General features: G+C 31.6%; 1 protein-coding gene across 7 annotated transcripts in view; it reads right to left on the bottom strand.

The window, feature by feature from the left end:
- Positions 1-430: 430 nt before the first annotated feature.
- Mef2 (myocyte enhancer factor 2) overlaps positions 431-19,360 on the bottom strand; it is a 73,055-nt gene continuing 54,125 nt past the window's right edge. For 4 of the 7 annotated variants that reach the window (XM_069128570.1, XM_069128573.1, XM_069128572.1 and 1 more), the window contains 7 exons: positions 14,722-14,838; positions 13,710-13,913; positions 10,124-10,282; positions 7,962-8,097; positions 7,465-7,721; positions 6,797-6,981; positions 431-5,847 (listed from right to left, as the gene is read on the bottom strand). In XM_069128570.1, the coding sequence (XP_068984671.1) occupies positions 5,397-5,847; positions 6,797-6,981; positions 7,465-7,721; positions 7,962-8,097; positions 10,124-10,282; positions 13,710-13,913; positions 14,722-14,775 (1,446 nt within the window). In that variant the 5' untranslated portion in view covers positions 14,776-14,838 and the 3' untranslated portion in view covers positions 431-5,396. The remainder of the gene's footprint in view (positions 5,848-6,796; positions 6,982-7,464; positions 7,722-7,961; positions 8,098-10,123; positions 10,283-13,709; positions 13,914-14,721; positions 14,839-19,360) is intronic. The other 3 variants (XM_069128574.1, XM_069128575.1, XM_069128576.1) reach the window with 3 other exon arrangements.

Genomic DNA, 19,360 nt, shown 5'->3' on the forward strand with positions numbered 1-19,360 from the left:
CGCTTCGCTATATCATCCTTTCAAAAGTGATACTTATTCCGTGCTTTGAGTTTTCGACCATGTTTATACATACACACATGTCGCTTTTATATTTTTTTCTATTCAGTTCAAATCGAAGTTACAACATCGATTTCTCGGATACTCGATTCGATTTTTCGCAATCGATCCGTGACAACGAACAGCGATAACGGTCGAAAAATATAGGGAGATACTTCGAGATCGCATAAAGGTAGAATAGAGATCTTGAATTTTCAAAATTCTTTAATTTTTTCATTATCATATCATTATTTTATCATTAAGAATCTTGATTTATAGTTAAGCTCGGTTGCATTACAAAATATCAGCTATTTTTTTCTACGTAGTATTTTACAAGAAACGCTACGAGAATTTTCTGTTCAATTTCTTTTCTATTTTTTTTTTTTTTTGTCTCCTTCCCTTTATAAGTAACAAATAAATAAAATTTACTTAGGAAAAATCTTATTTCCTATTCGTTAAAGAGACGTATTTTCCAGTTTCGTAATGTTTTTCCGGAATAGATCGATCGTTCCGCGACATCTTAAACGAAAATGATCGCTTGTTAAAAATCGGTTGGTTCCCAACAGTTCACAACGATTCGCTTTCAAAGGCACGAAAGGTTAATAAATCGATTCGTTAACTAAACTCTTTTTATATATTTACAACATCTTTTTTATTATATATATTTCTTGTCTACTCTAAAAAATATCCGAGTTTTGGAGTCATTCGAATGCGTCAAATAATTTCGAATACTTCGGTTGGAGAAATTATCGAATCTCTTCAATGTTTGAACAGTCCTCCGCGACGTAACGATGGCGCCACAGTGACGAAACATTTTGAAACGAGAATTTCGAATATTTAGACATCCTCGGATATATATATTAAAAAGGAATTGTTTTTCTATTCAAAATAATTAATTAATTTTTTAGAAAGCCGTCCAACATCCGACTATTCGAAATTGCACGAAATCCTCGAGTAACGAATGTTTCTTCGAAAAGACGAAGAAGAATGAGGAGTAAAGGGAAATTTGTTAAAAAAAAAAAAAAATCGAAGCGAGCATCCATTTGAGTTCTGCACGTGGCCAATAAAAACACGGTTTTCGATAACGGTCTTGTCCAACAACTTTGCTCCCGTACAAAAAGGCTCTAATTCTGTTTCTCTACGTTTTTTTTATCTTCTTTTTATGCTTTTTCTTGTTAACTCCTGTATGTCCTATAGTTTAATGCATACGACAACATTTTCTAAATGATGGTCCATTTCGTTTCACAGCGTTCCAACAACTTCGATAATAGTCTCTGAGTTCTCAACTACTATATAATCGCCGACGCTTTACGTATTTGCAATCGAATATTTTTCGTTCAACCCTTGTTGTAGGCACAACCATTTGACCAATATCGGAGAGTATAAAATTCTTCTATTTAAATTAATTTAATTGATCCAACTTAGAGGATGGTCAAATTCTCTCCAAGAATAAATTGGATAATGGTACCATTTTGTCTCTCTCTATTTATCATAAGAGATTGGCAAATATTAATTATATAACGTCATATATAATATATAACACTTAGTAAATAAGTAAATAATCTTTCAACAGGGTTAGAACCGACGTAATAGTTTAACAAGAGGACCAAACAGATACACCATTTAAAATGGTACAAAACTCCATATTGATCTCTCGGTTGCGCCCCGAACAAGATATAGATACAGATCGAATTTGCTCGCGCGTATTTGTGTGTATGTGAGTGTAACTTACGCAACTTACTTCATCATCATATTAAAAATATACATTAAAATGGTACGCACAATCGCGTCGTTAACGTACACCATTTAACAAGTTCCCTACCTTAAGTGGTACCACTACGTATTTCTTATTTTTTCACGTGGGTATCTTACAATAAAATAGATCGGTAAGCAAATCGTAATCCTTGCCTTGTTACGAGACCATGAGTACCGGTGGATCAAATTAGAACGATTTCTCTCAGGCAGTCTAGCATTAGAAGTACGCCTAATAATCGGCTAGACGAGACATTAACTACGTATGCATTGTAAAAGAATATATTACATGCTCCATAACTCTGTATAAATTGCATGAGGTCACAACTGAAGATTGAATTTTGAATTTTGTGCATTAAGCGAGAAAAAATTGAACTAGTCCACATTATTGATTTCCATAAGTTTGAGATAATGTGTACTTGGGACATCATAGATTAGCTTCTTTAGTGTATCTTGTACTTATCTGCTATATTAAGATATGAAATGAAGAAAGATTTTTACTTCAATCAAACTCTTACATTCATCATTCTGAAATATGAAAACATACTATATAATATGTCAGTCAAAGTATTCGACTTTATCTTGCAGCGTTCTCAAACTTATGATCAGTAGTTATGTCTTGTGCCAAATTTATTTGTTGAATCTTTTTGAAATTTCTAGTATCATTATTTCTATTGATTACATGTAGATATGAAAAGTTTGTGCAAATCGCTTTGTCTTATACATACGAATGAAGCACAATAATAACACTGGTTGTTTAAAACACTGCCGAGAAATAATCGTAAAATATCAAGTAACAGATAATATAATTCAATAATTATATTATTCAATGCGATCCACCTGTAGCGATTTAAAAATTGAAAACAATGCAATCGTATCGTAGATTATCTTTCAAGGATTTACTTCAGGCATGTACACTTAAGTTCAGAGAGATATATATAATATATATCGAAATATATATATATATATATATATATATATACATATATATTATATATACATATATATATATAATATCAATTCAAATACAATAAATTTTGCATCAATAGGAAAATGTTTAATAACTAGTGGAGACATATATATATACTTTTTTTTAATACATTAAATCTTACTTTTTTCGTTATGAAAAATAACAATTTCTTTATACTTTTTTTTCTTTGATAAAAAAGTGTGTTGGCTAAGAGATTGCACTTTGTGATCATCTTAAAAATTTGTGATTAATCATTAGTGACTATACATTATATATCTTATGTTTCGCACACCGATTGTTCGTACAGTCATTAGATAGTTTCTAACTGCAACGTTAGTAAAGAAACAAATTAATATCGAAGATTCATACGACTCTTCTTTCTTTACCTTCTTTAACGTACGTATAATATAATCTTCGGTTACAATATAACCAAGACTGACTTGCCAGGTTGTCGATTCGTCGACAGAACGTTGTAAAACAAAGTCTATGATTCCACTAATTTGTGTAGTACGGATAAACCTTTCTACCACTCTTTCTCCCTATTTTCTTCTTTCTTTCTCACTCTATTCAACATCTCTTTATTTTACTACTTTTAATCCACTTTTTTGTATCTTTCAGTATGATACACACTTTTCTTTACACGTAGCTTGTCGACGAGTCACCTTATGCGAGTCACAACGTGAACAAGTCAACCTGAAGGAGGGCCACAAATGGTGCCAGGCACTATTTATTCATATACCGTTTGTGTATTCCATTAATTACGTTAATTAATTACAGTAATGTACCAAATACGACTCTTGAGAGCAGCTCGCACCAGGATACATCCTGAGATTGAGTAAAGCATAGGCTGAGACCATCCCGAAAGCGGTTTAACTTAGGAAGAAGACTTTCTGTATTTTACAATTGCAACCCTATCTTGCCAACTAATTATGGATTTGACTAACAAAGCATTTTACAAGGATGTATTATATATAATAAATATTCTCTTTCCCTATATTTCATATTTAAATATGAAAAATCGTGTGCCATGAATATTGGATTTAAATACTGATTTAAATAAATTCGCTAATTCTCATAGATTATTATTTGGAGATAAATGCTTACAGAGGTGCAAGCTCTCGTTGTGTATGACTTAGGCGTTAAGGGTTGCAAAGTTTCTTCCTTCCGTGTCACCTTTCATTTTTTTTCTTCATATCAAATGTGCAAAATACTTGTGGAAAATGTATATAACGTATGTATATATGTATACATCTGCAAGTTCGTGTGTATATACCTTTCTTTTCTGTTTGAATAATCAACACTATATTAGATGCTTATTTCACATGTAATATGCATATATCTCCTCTATTACCTCATAATAATCAATATATTAATTTTCGATCATATTTTTTTTCTACTGAATATCGTAATTATTTTGAGTACAGCAGCCGATTAATTACTCAACATCTTTTTGTTTATTAGCGGACATAGACCGTTAATTAGTTCGCTAAGAAAAAGGAAAAAAGAAAAAGAAGAGGGAGGAACTCCGCTACTTTAAAAACAATCCCAACGATTTGTTAAAAAGAAAATTAAACGATCTAAGACTCATTTTCTAATAAAATGTTCGTACGACTCCATTGATCGTTTATAAAGTAAGAGTATGATTCTTTTCTCTGGAATAAAGGAAAGAGATATTGCAATTACAAAAAAAAAAAAAAAGAAAAATTGTAAAATTAAAATTTATATACTAATCGAATATCATTATTCTCTGACTAGGCATTCAATTAAGAGAGAAATTATGTTCATTGCTCTCGGCATTCATTATGTAAAAACATTAATTAACGGATTATGCCGCGGTCTTGCCTACCTACCATCATAACGCACAAAAAAAAAAAGAAACAAGTAACAAAGTACAATTATTTGTAAATCTCTAAACCGTAAATTCATTAAACGTTTTCGAAAGCTCTTAGAAATTCGGTTGTCGATGCACTTATCTTCCGAAATGCTGTGCTCCCGATTCGTTTCTTAACATCAATTCTAAACGTACCGCCATTACCTTTCTTCACTCGGAATAGAATATATCTTCGCCATTAGCGACAAGTATCAAAGACACAATATGCCATGTCACGAAGAAAATGACAATGAATAAATGACATATATACAAACAACTTGTGTATTATATACATGAAAATATACATATATATATATCTTTTATATATAATGGATATTATATATATATATGTATCCATCATATATTGTATAATATTATATATATATATATATATATATATATATATATATATATATACGTGTAACGCTTCAACATTATGGCACCGTTATTTAATCGTCAAACAAACGTATTCTTTTATGTGTATGTGTATGTATGTGTATGTGTCGTGTTACGTGTGTTTCTGGACTTTTAAAATATAAACAAATTTGTGTCCTCTCTTGTCCAGCCAAAGTCGGACTCTTCGCAAGGATTCTTCGTTTTACGCGCGCATCCAACTACAAGAAGAGAAAAAAAAGAACCATGGCCGAACATTGCGTATAATAATTAACGAGTCTTTGACTTCAAGTCCCGGAACTTTTCACAAAAGCACTATACGCCGTTGTACGTAGAGGTATGAAACGATCGAGCGATTAACCGTTACGATTGATATTAAGTCGCCCAGCCCTCAGTGATCCTGGAACGCTTCATCAGCGGTCCATTCTCATAGTCTGAGTTATTCCCACCGTTTCCCCCGGCGTTCGAGTGACTCGTTCGAATATCTGCCACTGTGCCGCTTCCAGGTGACGGAAGGTTCGTCGGCGTTATACTACCGGAGTGAGATGGCGGTGGATTACTGCTCGGTCTGCTCGACACAAGATTCAACGATTGTGGCCCCGGATGAGGTACATGATGTGGAGGTGGTGCACCGGTACTGGACGAAGGTCCCACGTTCAGAGTCGTGTGATGAAGATTGCTGGTATTACTCGGCCCGCTGTTCGAGCCACTGTTGCCACCGTGAGGATCTCTAGGTGGACTAATCGGTTCACTTTTTATCTTCACTGGTAATGGCGACGTGGCCGGTGGCGGTGTACTGCTCGACACTGCTAGATGGGGAAGACCACTGTAATCAAATAAATTTGAAGATATTAGATTCGATTATGAGGATTCCAGCAAGATTGATTCGCACTCTAAAGTATAACATCTCTGAAGAGAATATGCTGACTGAAGATATAAGACCAGGTCTTGACTGAAGAAATTGTATATAATAATATATTGTATATAATATATAATATATGGTATATTGTATATTGTATATAATAATTAAATTGAAAAGAAACTATGGCTTGGATTAGATTGTATTTTATGTATCTTTCTAGAATATCATTTAACAGATTTACTAACACATGTTGATTATTATAAACCTTACACTAGCATCAGAGGCAAGATAAAATATGCAAAAAGCTGTCAATGTATTAAATATGAATACATAAGCATAATATGTTTTAAAATAAGTATATATCGTTAAAGCTCATTGTCACTTCATAGATGAACTGTTATGTGGGTTTAGCGTTTAATAAGTTTGAGTAGCCAAAGTAATTAATTTACAAAATATTTTTGTTCAAGATCCTTGTTTCTTTTAGATCCAAAGGATTTGAGATAAACTGATATGAAGATAGTTTTAAAACTTTGAAAATTTGACTGCCGAAAAAGAATTTTAAATCTCAGTGAAAAATGATACGACTCACTAGCATGCTACAAACAACTATCCAAATAAGAAAAAAAACTATAAACCTCCAGTGGACGTTGTTTGATATTTTTATCATCAACTTGGATAAATATAGAAGATCCGTTGTTAGAACGAGTACCGTCGTTGCAAGCACGATTAAACTTTACAAATAATCTTTAATCTTTTCTTGAATAAGCGTTTATACAATATTTTGCGTTGTAAGCTTGTTTCTAAATATATTTTCGTTTGTAGGAAAGAAACTCTTAAAAAGTTTTGAATGATAGATTATACCAACTGGACATATAGTTTCCTTTCACAAGAATAATTATGAAATATGATTTACCTGATGCTGGACATGGTGGCTGCCGAATACATTGATAAGTCATCAACGTACCTCTGATGAGACCATGCTAAGCTTCCTAAGTCTGAGGAATAATCTGTTGGTCCAAAACTAGAATATCCAGCTGGAACTGATGGTGTTTGTAGTGCTACTACTGGCGTATTCAATGTGGATTGTGCATGGCCACTCTGTATATCAGAAACACAAAACAAAAGACCAATTAGAATGAAATATTGTGTAATCACATAAGGGTACTTTTCATGTATCTATATATTACTATCCATAGTGTGTGAAATTGCACACAATTACACACAGTTAGACTATTAGATCACTAGGAAATTGCTATAAAATATCTTACATTATATTTAAATACTAAAATATAGTAATTTTAAATTTGTGAATTACACACCATAAAATTAACAAAAATTTAGAATTTGAATTCTCATGATTTCTTTCAAATGAGAATTGAAATCCAAGATTAAGAAAAATAGATTTCTAAAATTTCATTACAAGAAGTTAATAACAAAAAATATCCAATGCAATGATGAAAAACATAAAGTATATAGAAATATTATTAAAGTATAACTCAATTCCAAACTCAAAAAATTTGAAAATTTTTAACTGAATGCACTGAATAAAATGCATTGAAATCAAGCACAGTGCGTACTAACATCGTAACTAGTGTCTTCGGAGAGAGGTTGCGTAAGGGGTGTTGGAATAACTACTCGAAGATTAGTCCTGTGAGGATGAGGCGGCGGTGGAGGAGGCGGAGGTTGTGGTGAATGCCTAGACGGATTACTGCCTTTGTTTGCACTGCCTCCTCCGACTCCTAGTGCCGGCGAAGGTCCTGGACTAGGTGAACCTCCTAGTGGTGATGCCGATGGTGGGTAACCATTACTCATTTCCAACATCCCTCCTGGTGGATATACTATAGAAAAACAACAAAATTAAGATTTATCGTTTTAGTAACTAATATAGGAATTAACTTATCACAATTATTATTAATATGTTGCACTAATAAAAATTGCAAAAGTTAAAATCTTTATTTGCTGAATAACTGAATTACTAATTATTTAGATACTTTTCTTAAAAAATTCTTTTCTTTCCATCACGAATCTATTAATATTCTTGCAGATCAATATGTAAAGTTTAAGAATCGATTACATACCTGAATCTGTTTCAGAAGACGACGGTCTTGGAGAAATGCTGGTATGCGCCATTTGGGGACTAGATCCAAGTAGAGATTCGCCATAACTATTTACTGGTACGGATACAGGTAGAGTGTAATTAGATTGTCCCATTGCCTGAAATCGCAGTAAATCACGACGACATTATTAATACAATGTTCACCAATGGTAGATTTCAAGAGAATTGGCAAATTCTGATAAGGTCTTCGTTTCGAGATTACAGCTTCATTATCCCCTTGCCCATTTCTGCTAGATAAAATTCAATAGTCAAAATAAAAAAAAATATATATATACATATAAAACACCCGATCAAACAAAATAAATGCAAAAGCAAATTTATTTCCATTCTGTGCATAAATAAAATAAATTGCAAAGAATTCCTACAAAAAAAATAAAACATAGAGTTATACCTTTATATTTATATAAATGGTGATATTGAAATTTTCAGGAATATATATTTTTCCAAATTGTACAAAAATAATTCCTATAAAAAGATTTAAAAAAGAAAATATAAAAAAGGAAGGATAATACTTTGTATTTATATATTTAATGTTATACATGTGATTAAAAATTCGTGATTATAAATTTTGAGATATACATTATCCAAATTATAAAAAGATAATACATATAAAAAATGTTTAAAAAAAGAAGAAGGAAAGAAAGAACACCTCAACCACATTTTTACATTTAAGTTAAACGTTATAAATAAGACTCAAACTTTTCAGTTATACGATATTCAAGGTTTCTCAAATTCTGAAGAAGACAACTAGCCTCTATTGCTTATTCTGCTTGCCAAAATAATTATGAATGCCGCATTAATCGCTACCAGATGAAGCTTGATACAATGTACACAGTAAGTCCGACAAACGAAACGAAAAACAGATTAACAACTAACCAGAGATTATAATACCCTGGTTTTAAATGTCTGCCAATATCATGGTTTAGAGGTACAAGCTTGGCTGTTTTGTAAACTTACAGGCTCACGTTGCGATAATAAATTAAACGGTGCGAATTAAATCGAACCGTCACTGATAAATTGCTTGATGGCGGATTGTTAAAACCTAATAAATGTAACCAGGAGGACTAACGAATTGCTTCGAGTCATGTGAAAACTCCGAGCCAGAGGTTCCCAAAGTGAAACACCAGAAGGAACAGGCGGCCATTGTAAACTTCCAGCTACTATACGTTTTCAAACTGATAACGAAGAATAGCACGCTATTAGATGTTGATAGTAAATTTATTATGGGAAGTTTGATGATTACTTAAAGAATTTTTCTTCCTTAAAGTCATCGTTAAGATTGATCAGATTTCAGAAAGACGAAGTTATATAGGTAAAAGTTATATTTATAATGATGTAAAGATGATTATTTTTTTTTTATCGTAAACTATAATATTTAGACATATCGATTATATCTTTGAAAAATATGTACTGTCATTTTACTAGTTTCAAACAATTTTTTAATAAAGAATTTCTCAGATTACAAATAAGAATCTATAGAATTTCAAGTTATAGTCTAATATTTAATATAGTTTTTGAAAATATACAGAAGAAAAGAAAATCCTTAGAATCTGAAATTCAGAAAAAACAGAAGTGTCAATAATCCCATTCCAGTTTCAATCACTCGTAATACCCAGCAACACAATCTCTGACCTTCAGCACTATCCGTTTCTACAAAGATCAAACCCATTAAAAACAATGTACACCTAAAAATGCCAACTTGGTATATGATACGATTTAGAAAAATAACAATTTCTCTCAATATACATACATATATCAAATTTCTTGCAATATATAAGGATTCAAGAATTTCGCCATATACAAAAGAGAAAAGATACCGGAGTTTCAAATATCCCAAAAACATCGATTACTGATCCCAATAACCTCAAATCACCAAAAATACCAAACCCCAAGTTCTACACAATCAAATTACAAAAACACTAAAAACTCTGAGCAATTTCGTACGCCTAAAATGCCTAAGATCGACAATACCTATCACCGGGGGACCGTCGTTGCGGGACATCCACGCAATTTTTCCAGCCGTCCCAGGTATTCTCCTGGCCCTGGACTTTTTCTCTTTCTCCCTGTCTGTCCTCTCGACGTCAGTCGGCCGTCGAACAACACCGAACGACGACCTCCACTTACCCGAGTGCCGTTATGTTGGTGCCTCTGCATCATCAGTTGGAACTCCTCGTCGATCTTCGTGTATTTGGCTTCGGTGCGCGGAGTGAGATTGTACTCGATCGCGTCAGGCTCCGGACTTTCCGGGGACATGGCGCCCTTATGTTCCTTCTTGTTGAGTGCCTGCAAGTGTCAGCAGACAGGTTCACGTGACCACACCGCCCGAGGGCACTCAACCTTCGCATGCACGTTAATTTAAACGCCTAGCGTCACACACATACACATACGTATACACACAGTCGACTAATCTCTCTAGTTATTTTTCCTTCTCTCTGCTCTTATGTACGTAGCTTTGGTGTATTGGTTATTCGTGTGTGTACTTTTACTATTTGCATGGTAAGTGAGGTTACGTATGCGTTTATGGGTGTGTACGAGAGAGAAAAGGAGAGAAGATATCGCGTGTCACGCGACACGATGGTCGACGATGGATTCGTGTGAAGGATCCATGAACGACCCTGACCATTATTATGCTCGAAACAATTGGGGGACTGGGTTATGGGGCCGATGTGGGGAATGGGCTAGTCGATACTTAAGGGTTGCGATTCTTTTTAAACGTCGGTATTGTATCGAATAACATTGGGCATTATATTAATTATTCTATGGCGTTTATTAACTTTTTTAAGAATCTTTTTTAAGAAATTAAGGAAGATAGGAAATAATAAATTAAGGAATTCAAACTGTTTACGTATCTCTGTGGAATGTTTCAATTCTTTATAGGGAATAATAAATTGACGGCTAGCAGAACTAGAAAAAAGGGTTCTCTCCCAACTGTTTCAAGCATAATGCATTGTAAAATTCCTATAAAAGAATGTTGAACATGAATAACAAAAATTTGGTGTACGTAAAAGACAGCCTGCAACCTGTCTGGTATTCTTTTCGACTCACCATACCGATTTAAATATTGCAACTAGATTTAATGTACTATTTATATTGGCACGATTATTCCCTATCGATCGATTGTATATATCTTTTCTAGTAACTTCCATCGCTGATATACTTGACAGTCTAACAATAAGAGAAATATGTCTTCATGCGTATACAGAGTGGTCCATAAAAATTCACTAATTATGCTACATTTTACATAATTCAAATACTTTTTTTAATACTTGTAAACCAAATACTCATTATTATATTAAGATTATAACACTATGTACATGGACTATAAAATACTACAAAAAAATATATAACTTTTTATATCACAAACAAATCTATTCCAATTACCCCAAGTAATAAAATAAACCTGGGGAAGTACTAAAAAAAGAGTACATAAGAAATATCAATATACTCTTTGTACCACCACCGGAGAAATAACCTTAATATCCGTAATCATACGAAAGCCAAAGACAGGCAAAAGAAGTGTCCTCAAAATGAATGTTTCTTGTACGTTGCTTATTCCATCCAGTCATCTGTCTTTCGTTGATGCACGTTTTTTTTTCAAGCAACATCAAGCGAGACACGCAACGGAACCAGGGGTGGTCAGTCGCCTCTACTAATGGACCACCCTGTATAACAACGGTGAAAAAGAAGGCGCGCAGGAAGCGGGGCTTGTAGCAGCGCCGCGCATGTAGATTTGCTGCATGCCCATGTTGTAATTTCGATGATCGACAAACTTGAAAAAGTTAATAACCAATGATGATACGCGAGAGTATCGAGCGTCGTGCAATTTTTCCCTGTGAAATCTCTCATTTACTGGTATATCAGCGATACCTCGAGTTACAAGATATGCTCGCCTTCCGGCTGATCCAGACACGACGACTTGTCGCGTCGACAGGGCGGGGTTATTTGAAAAATATCACCGGTTCAGTGCCGTACGAAATTCATGGTTCTTGAAAAATTCAATAATAATTATTTTTTTACAAACGACGAAGCGTATTCAGAATGCTGGCAGTTTTGAAACTGATGAAAAGTTATGTTGCAACATTTATTTAACACTTTGAACTATTTGCAAGTTTCAATTTTACTGAATACATTTTTGTTATTGGGAAGTTTGAAAACTTGAGAGTGAAATTCTGAATTCCCTCTAGAATCTCAGAATTAATATTTGCTAGAGAATTTTAAATCTACTGAAAGTGCTACATAACATACAATATTGCAAATTTTTTAATACCGTCTCTAAAAATTGTTTAACGTTATTAAACGTTCTGTGTAATATACATCTTCTCATAAGAAATATATAAGAAATAATTCTGAATAGTAATTTTACTATAATGGAAAAAGTGTGGTATCTTAAATATTAATCCTTGAAAAATAAAGAGTTTATATCGATTGAAGAACTCATTTTTAAATTATCCTACGTCCAATTTGCATAAATACAACGTAATCTACTTGTTTTCTTCTGCATATTTAGGACATACACATTCCTCCTAAACTATGCTTTCTGTATCAACATACTAATGAAAGAAATCATATACTGTAGATAGCTGTAAGAAAAAGACCCGTTGATAAGATGTTTTGGCTATTATAAGAAAAGATAAAAGAGCAAATAATATTTACAGAGCATAGAATCCCCAAGATAATTATTATTACGGCCACATAATTATACTGTATGTAAATAATGATTTTTATTGCCCAAGGGTAGCTTTAACATCTTTTTCTTGCAAAACGTTTTCCAGTTTGTTCAACAGGATTGGTTAAACGATTTGAACGCTGCACAGTATCTTCTGGAACAGTCTAATCGGCCTTGGAGATGCAGAGACGCGCTTCAAACATACTCCGACATTATTTACATGAATGTGAGGCAAGTCTTTCGGAAACAATACTCATTCAGATTTGAAACACGTTCATCTTAATCTCGAAGAAACGTTTCCATTATTTAAAATAAAGAATCATACTACAGGGCAACTTTAAAGAATAATCGTGAGACATATAACCTCTGTTTTTGAACAGAACTAGGCTATAACGGGTTTATATTCATTGCAAATATAGTAAACATGAGTTCTTCAATATTTTAGAGTACTAGACTATAGTTACTATGGAAATTATAATTTCATACTGGGCATACTGTATTCTAAAATTCTTTTGCACAATAATTCATCAACTAATTACATTAGTGAATTGATATGTTACTATTTATAGGTTGTAGACTTCCTTTTTACAAGAATTTTGTACAAGAAATAGGATAATAGTTTTTAGTTAATAAAATTTACTTCTATAGTTTCATTTTATTATCGATTTTTCTAGTTCCATGTAAGCGAATTCGTTAACACTAGAACTACCAACCTGTAATTTATACTTAAATATATTGTATACAGAAGATTATAGGTAGAGAGATATTATGAAAATAAATAATACCAACAATACTACCAACAATAAACTTTCTAATTCTCTAGTAAATCAACATTTTAAAATATTATTATGAAAATTTAATTTACAGAATTTACCCAGAGTATGGAAATCCCATTACCTTAAACAACTCTATTCACCAAACAAAATTCTCTAGATAATAGCTGTCCTTTTTTCTATCATTCCATCATCTACTCATTCCCTAGATGGTGGACATTCGGAAATGTTGTTGGGTAGCTTGAAAATTACCAAGGAGAAATCGGCTCACCTCGATGATATTCTTGTTGGTGAGGGACTCATGGGGTTCGTTGTACTCGGTGTACTTGAGAAGAACCTTGTCCATGTCGGTGCTCGCATACTGATACAGCTTGTTACTCGAACTGAAGATAATCAGAGCGATCTCGCAGTCGCATAGTACCGACAGCTCATATGCCTTCTTCATTACCCCAAACTTCCTTTTGTTGAATGTCACCTGTTGGAGAATCATCAGGAATCAATCACCTTCACCATTTGCCTCTACCATCCTAAATTATTCGTTAATCAGTAATACAAGTTGATGGAAGCGATACGATTGTTATCTGCCATACATTAGCGTTTTTCATTGCTTCCATTTACTTTTACGTTGATGATAAACGTTAAATATCGTGATAACAGTATCGTAACAAGATTATTATTTATATGATATTGTGAATAGTACATATTATCTTTAATATTTTTTAAATATAATATTCACGTTACATTATATCCAATCTTACATTATATTTATTTAATACAATACAAATAGTATTTTCATATTTAAGAGTTATTCTCTATATTCTAAGTTTTAAATTTAATGTATTCGTAATATCCTATGTAAATATTAATATTGCCATAACATCATTGATGATGCAATAATAACTAGTAACTTGTGTGAATGGAGTTCTGTTTTAAGTAGTTGGCAACACATGATAATACAATGAATGAATGTAACGCAATAGCGGATATTTTCTATGAAGTACTTGTGGCTTCTATTACTCGTACAGTTAGCGTAAATAACACTATTTAGAGTACAAAACAATGCTTTGTATAGATCGGCACCGTGTTATTCATTTAGTATTCATGTTTATAGAGGTTACAAAGACAAACGTTGTATTAGAAAAAGAAATTGTGCTAGAAAAATTTATAAAAAACATCGAAAGATATAAAAACACCGAAAATAAAAAAATTTGTCTACGTAATTTATTTAACTTTCTTTTTCTTTTTATGAAGTTCGGTTTTCTTTTAATGCAAACTTGTAGTACCTGACGATTCCGTTCGTCCGTGATGCGCGAAATTTGAATCTTCTTCCGACCCATTTTTGAACGGCGTTGTGGAGATGGGACAGACCTTCGGAACCAGTGGATGGAATATTAAAAACACTGAAACAGAAAGAATCCCTTTATTTCATTTATATTCCTTACAAAAAATTGAAACATTAATCATATTAATAACTGCTAATATTGTTACATTAACCTATAACTAAATGAATATTTTATTGGCGTTTAAAATATTATTCAAATTGATGTTAGAATTATTTAAATAATTTAAGTGTAACTAAAATTTCAAACATCAAATAATTTTCTTATAAACAAAAAAGTAAATATAATACATTCCTTATGAATGTAGGTTATATTCATAAGATATAAAAGAATCATTTTCCTATTATATCGTATATTTTGAAATAAAAAAAGATTTATATAATCTTTTGATTAAACATACTTCTTAAAATAATCTTTATTTCTGTAACTCTTGCTATATGATACTTTTTAGTTAATTTGCTATTATCCCGCTATAATCTTCAAGTTAACTGGTCATTCTACTTGATGGTATTACTTCTTTTAACAAAATATTTTAATTCTGAAGAGAATTCACTTTCAATATAAAATAGAAATTCGATATGAAATATTAATAACAATTTCTTTATACTCATCAGCAAGTTAGGAAATTATGATCGAGTCAAAAATAACTCTGAGGAAATAGCAGGGCTAATAAATCAAATTTAACAAATATATATATATATATATATATATATATATATATATATATATATATATATAATTCACTAGTAGTAGACTATTACTAGTAGACTATTCGAATTTCCAAACAACCTATGAAGCCACTCAATAAAAGGAATCGCATATTTATAAACGAGAGAGGATGATAAAACATAACAAGAAATAAAAATTCAGGAGGTAAACTTAAGTTTTGACGTTTTAACCATCGCCATGATGAAATTCAAGTTTGAAACGGCGGCAACTTTTGAACGATGAACAAAAGGGACGTGATTTAACTGACGGTTTGAAAACAAAAAGCGCGCGCGTACCCATAGAAAACTAGAATGTAAAAGGCTTATATATCGCATGCAGTTCGAAACGTGCGCGACAGAACTAGACCATGCGTTTCAAGTCTAATGGTGAAACGTGTATAAAGCACGTGTCGCATTCGTGTATCGATTAATGTCGTCCGAAGAACCAGTCAACTAACTTCGATGACACATTAAATTCGACGGAAAATAGCGGACATGTCTCGTTCGTGCTTCCTCTATTGAAGCTCACTGAAGTTACATTATCTTTCGACTAACCTCACTTTCGATTATCGTTCTGTTACTCAGAAACATTGCGCGGGAATTTTGAATGATTTTATCGACAAGAGTTGTAAATATTTGTGTTCTAGACTTTTTTTTTAATTAAAACAGATTTTGTGAGATGTTGGTTATTAGTAACATAAATGGAATCTAAATGGAAGAAAACAACTAGATTGTGAAGAATTTGGTATTTTTTTTTCTTATGAACATGAATTCTCTCCCACAAATTCTATATTAAGTTAGTTTGGAGTGTATAATAATTTTTGTTTCGAGGTAAACAGTATCAATAAATATAACTTATTTTAAACCAAAAATGTTTCATAAAAGCAAGGTATCACCTGAATTAATACACTTTCTTATAATTGTGCAAGGCAATTATCGAGTGGTTTATAATCTTATTACGTAAAACATGATCTAATATTTATACAATAATACTTCGATTTTCATTATTTCACTTAACCAATAAATTCTTATTAATTAATAGAATTACAAATTTATAACAAAATTTTAAAATTGACTGGAAATAATTTCGATTTCATCTCGTCATGAAAATTACTGTCTGATTTTATGTAAATATCGCTGTTGGGTCATCGATGATACACGTGACGATGAACGTGTTGAAAACATCGAAACTCTGTATAACGTTAAACCGCATTGTTTGTGAATGTCTCTTCGCGGATGGGACGCAGAATTCTATTGAAATGTGGATATCTCTATCGTTTGAATACATTACAAATCTAGGGATGAGCTGATTCATTTGTCCATTAGTAATCGTGACTAAATCCAGATTCTCGTTAATTCATTATTATCCAACATATTGATCGATGATGAATTATTTGATTCATGTCTATAGTTCAATTAAAACTTCTTCAATGTATATATATATATGACTAAATAAATAAGCCTAAATATTTATGGAGTTCTTTTCCCGTATTAAGTAAAACTATTCGCTTGAGTTATGTAAATCAAGCAACAAATATATAAAAGTAGGATTGTTTGTTCTATTCTTATATAATTATTATATTAATTACTCTACTTTTAGATAATTACACATTTTTACGACATGTCGATAATGTAGTTAATAGTTCTGTAACTCTGATGATAAGAATAAAAAAAAAGTCAAACGAAATATTACAAAACAATGTCATCGTATTTCAATTATGTATGAATAACCTATCCGAAAATGTTAAACAAATTATAAGAAAATTACAGTTTTATAATTATATCATCTTTTACCATATTTTCTACAAGATTTCATTTCTCCATTTTATATAAAATATTTTTCTAATTCATAGAAAATAATAACTAATCGTTTAAAGAAGCAACAAGTAATATTTCGAAATGACATTTGTATAAGAATACGTAATTAGAATTCCGAGCGAAAACAGAAGCAAGATCAATCAGTTGATTTAACGCAATGTTTTATCGATCGTAGAACAACAAAGTTGTAATTAACTCGTGGTTCTGATATTACAAGGATGGCGCTGATAAGGAATGATGCAAGATAAAATGAAACATTTCTCTCTCGTTTTCCTGTTACTGATGCGAAGATGGTAGTTAGCAGTAATGAATTAATTTTCGCTTAATCCGATCGAATTAATACATTCGATACATACTATATAGGATCTGTCAATGTGTTTTTACGTAAAACATACTAAAAACGATAAATCAAATGACGATAAATTATAACTTAATTTCAATGTTTTTTTTTAGGTAATAGTGAAGCTCTAAATTCGATATAAAAAAATGTATAAAACAGTTATATGAAATTAGAGCATAGAACTATATAAAAAAAAAAAGAGGCAGAGAGAAAAATTGAAATAAGATATATTTGTTAAAAATATATTTGGCTTTCTAATTATTATTTATGTATTATAGGTTAGTATTTCTTTTAATATTTTATTCATTTCAATTTTTAGGGATCGCATTATAAAAATAAGAAAATTATATTTGTAAAAATAAAATGGAATTTTTTATCCTTTTGATATTAATTTATCTAACCCAAAACTAACAATAAGCTAACCTAATTTCGTCGTTTCGAAAAAAATCCAGATGGAACTAGGTATAACGTAATTAATTACGACGTTGTTGCCATTGCTATGGAGTAAACGCGTAATGAACGATCGATCGCTTTCCATTTTATCGTCGATAATTAATGTACATAATAATCGACTTTATCACTTGAGTTTCCCTCAAAGTGTATACGGAGTACAGATACATCGAGTTACGTGCCAATTAATGATGGTTAACAAAGGAAAACGCATGGACTTATTAAAGCTGCTATACTTCTCATTTCAAATGTAAAAAAATATCTACACAAATTTTTATTGCTATTGATATTCTGAGGATTATCTATCTTAATTTCTGTAATATTCCCATCGTCAGTATCTTGGAAAAATTTCTATTGATGAATTAGAATATATTCTTTTTAATCTTTAGATGATATCGTTGAGTAGTAGATAACGTAAACTATAATAGTTTGAAAATTAACTTTCTTATAAAAAACTTAATTATATTTACTTATTCATTCATTTAATGAATAACAATACAAAATTGAATAAAAAATTGGATATTATCGAATATAAATTTTAATTTATATTGATAAAATTAACAATGCTATTTATCGCATATTATAAGATACTAGAACAGATATTAAATTACGTAACTTAACTCAATTTTTATACTAAAGTATTGTAGTCACTTATAATTTAAGTGATATCACTTAAATATTAAATTAAAAGATATATACATACTTTAATAGAATCCATTGAAAAGTAATTAAATGAAAGTTTCAAGAACCAAGAAAATTTCGTCAATTAACATAATAGGCAAAAACGAAATTTCGTTTGAATTTTAAAAGCCTTTCAGTAAATGTTATCAGACAACAATCAATCAAGATCAATCGACGAAGAAATAAAATGAACTGTGTGTTTACGTATTTATGTAAATGAATCTGTGGGAGCAATTTACAATGTTCTCAGACTAAGGTAATTGCAGGCTAGTTTAATAGTGTGTACTTCTTTCTTCTCTTTGTCAGCTTTTTTTGTTTTCAATGCTCTTCCATCTTCCATTTAAATTATGGTCCCTTACTATAATCGGCAATTGCTAGGTACGTCAAGTGTAATCAACGATAATATTGCGCTACTGTAATGTCAGCACCAGACGAGTAGAAAAATCAAATTACCTTTGCACCAGTCGTGATTAGATAATGCATTATGTATTTCGAAGGAGCCTTCGAGATGCTTCTAGTGTCTCTACTTCACTTTATCGAAAAACATCGTAAATATACGTGGTGTAATACTAATAAATATTTAACT

This window comes from Bombus flavifrons, chromosome 15 (genome assembly GCF_040668555.2).
Source record: "Bombus flavifrons isolate JBK064 chromosome 15, iyBomFlav1_principal, whole genome shotgun sequence".
Classification (NCBI taxonomy): Eukaryota; Metazoa; Arthropoda; class Insecta; order Hymenoptera; family Apidae; genus Bombus; species Bombus flavifrons.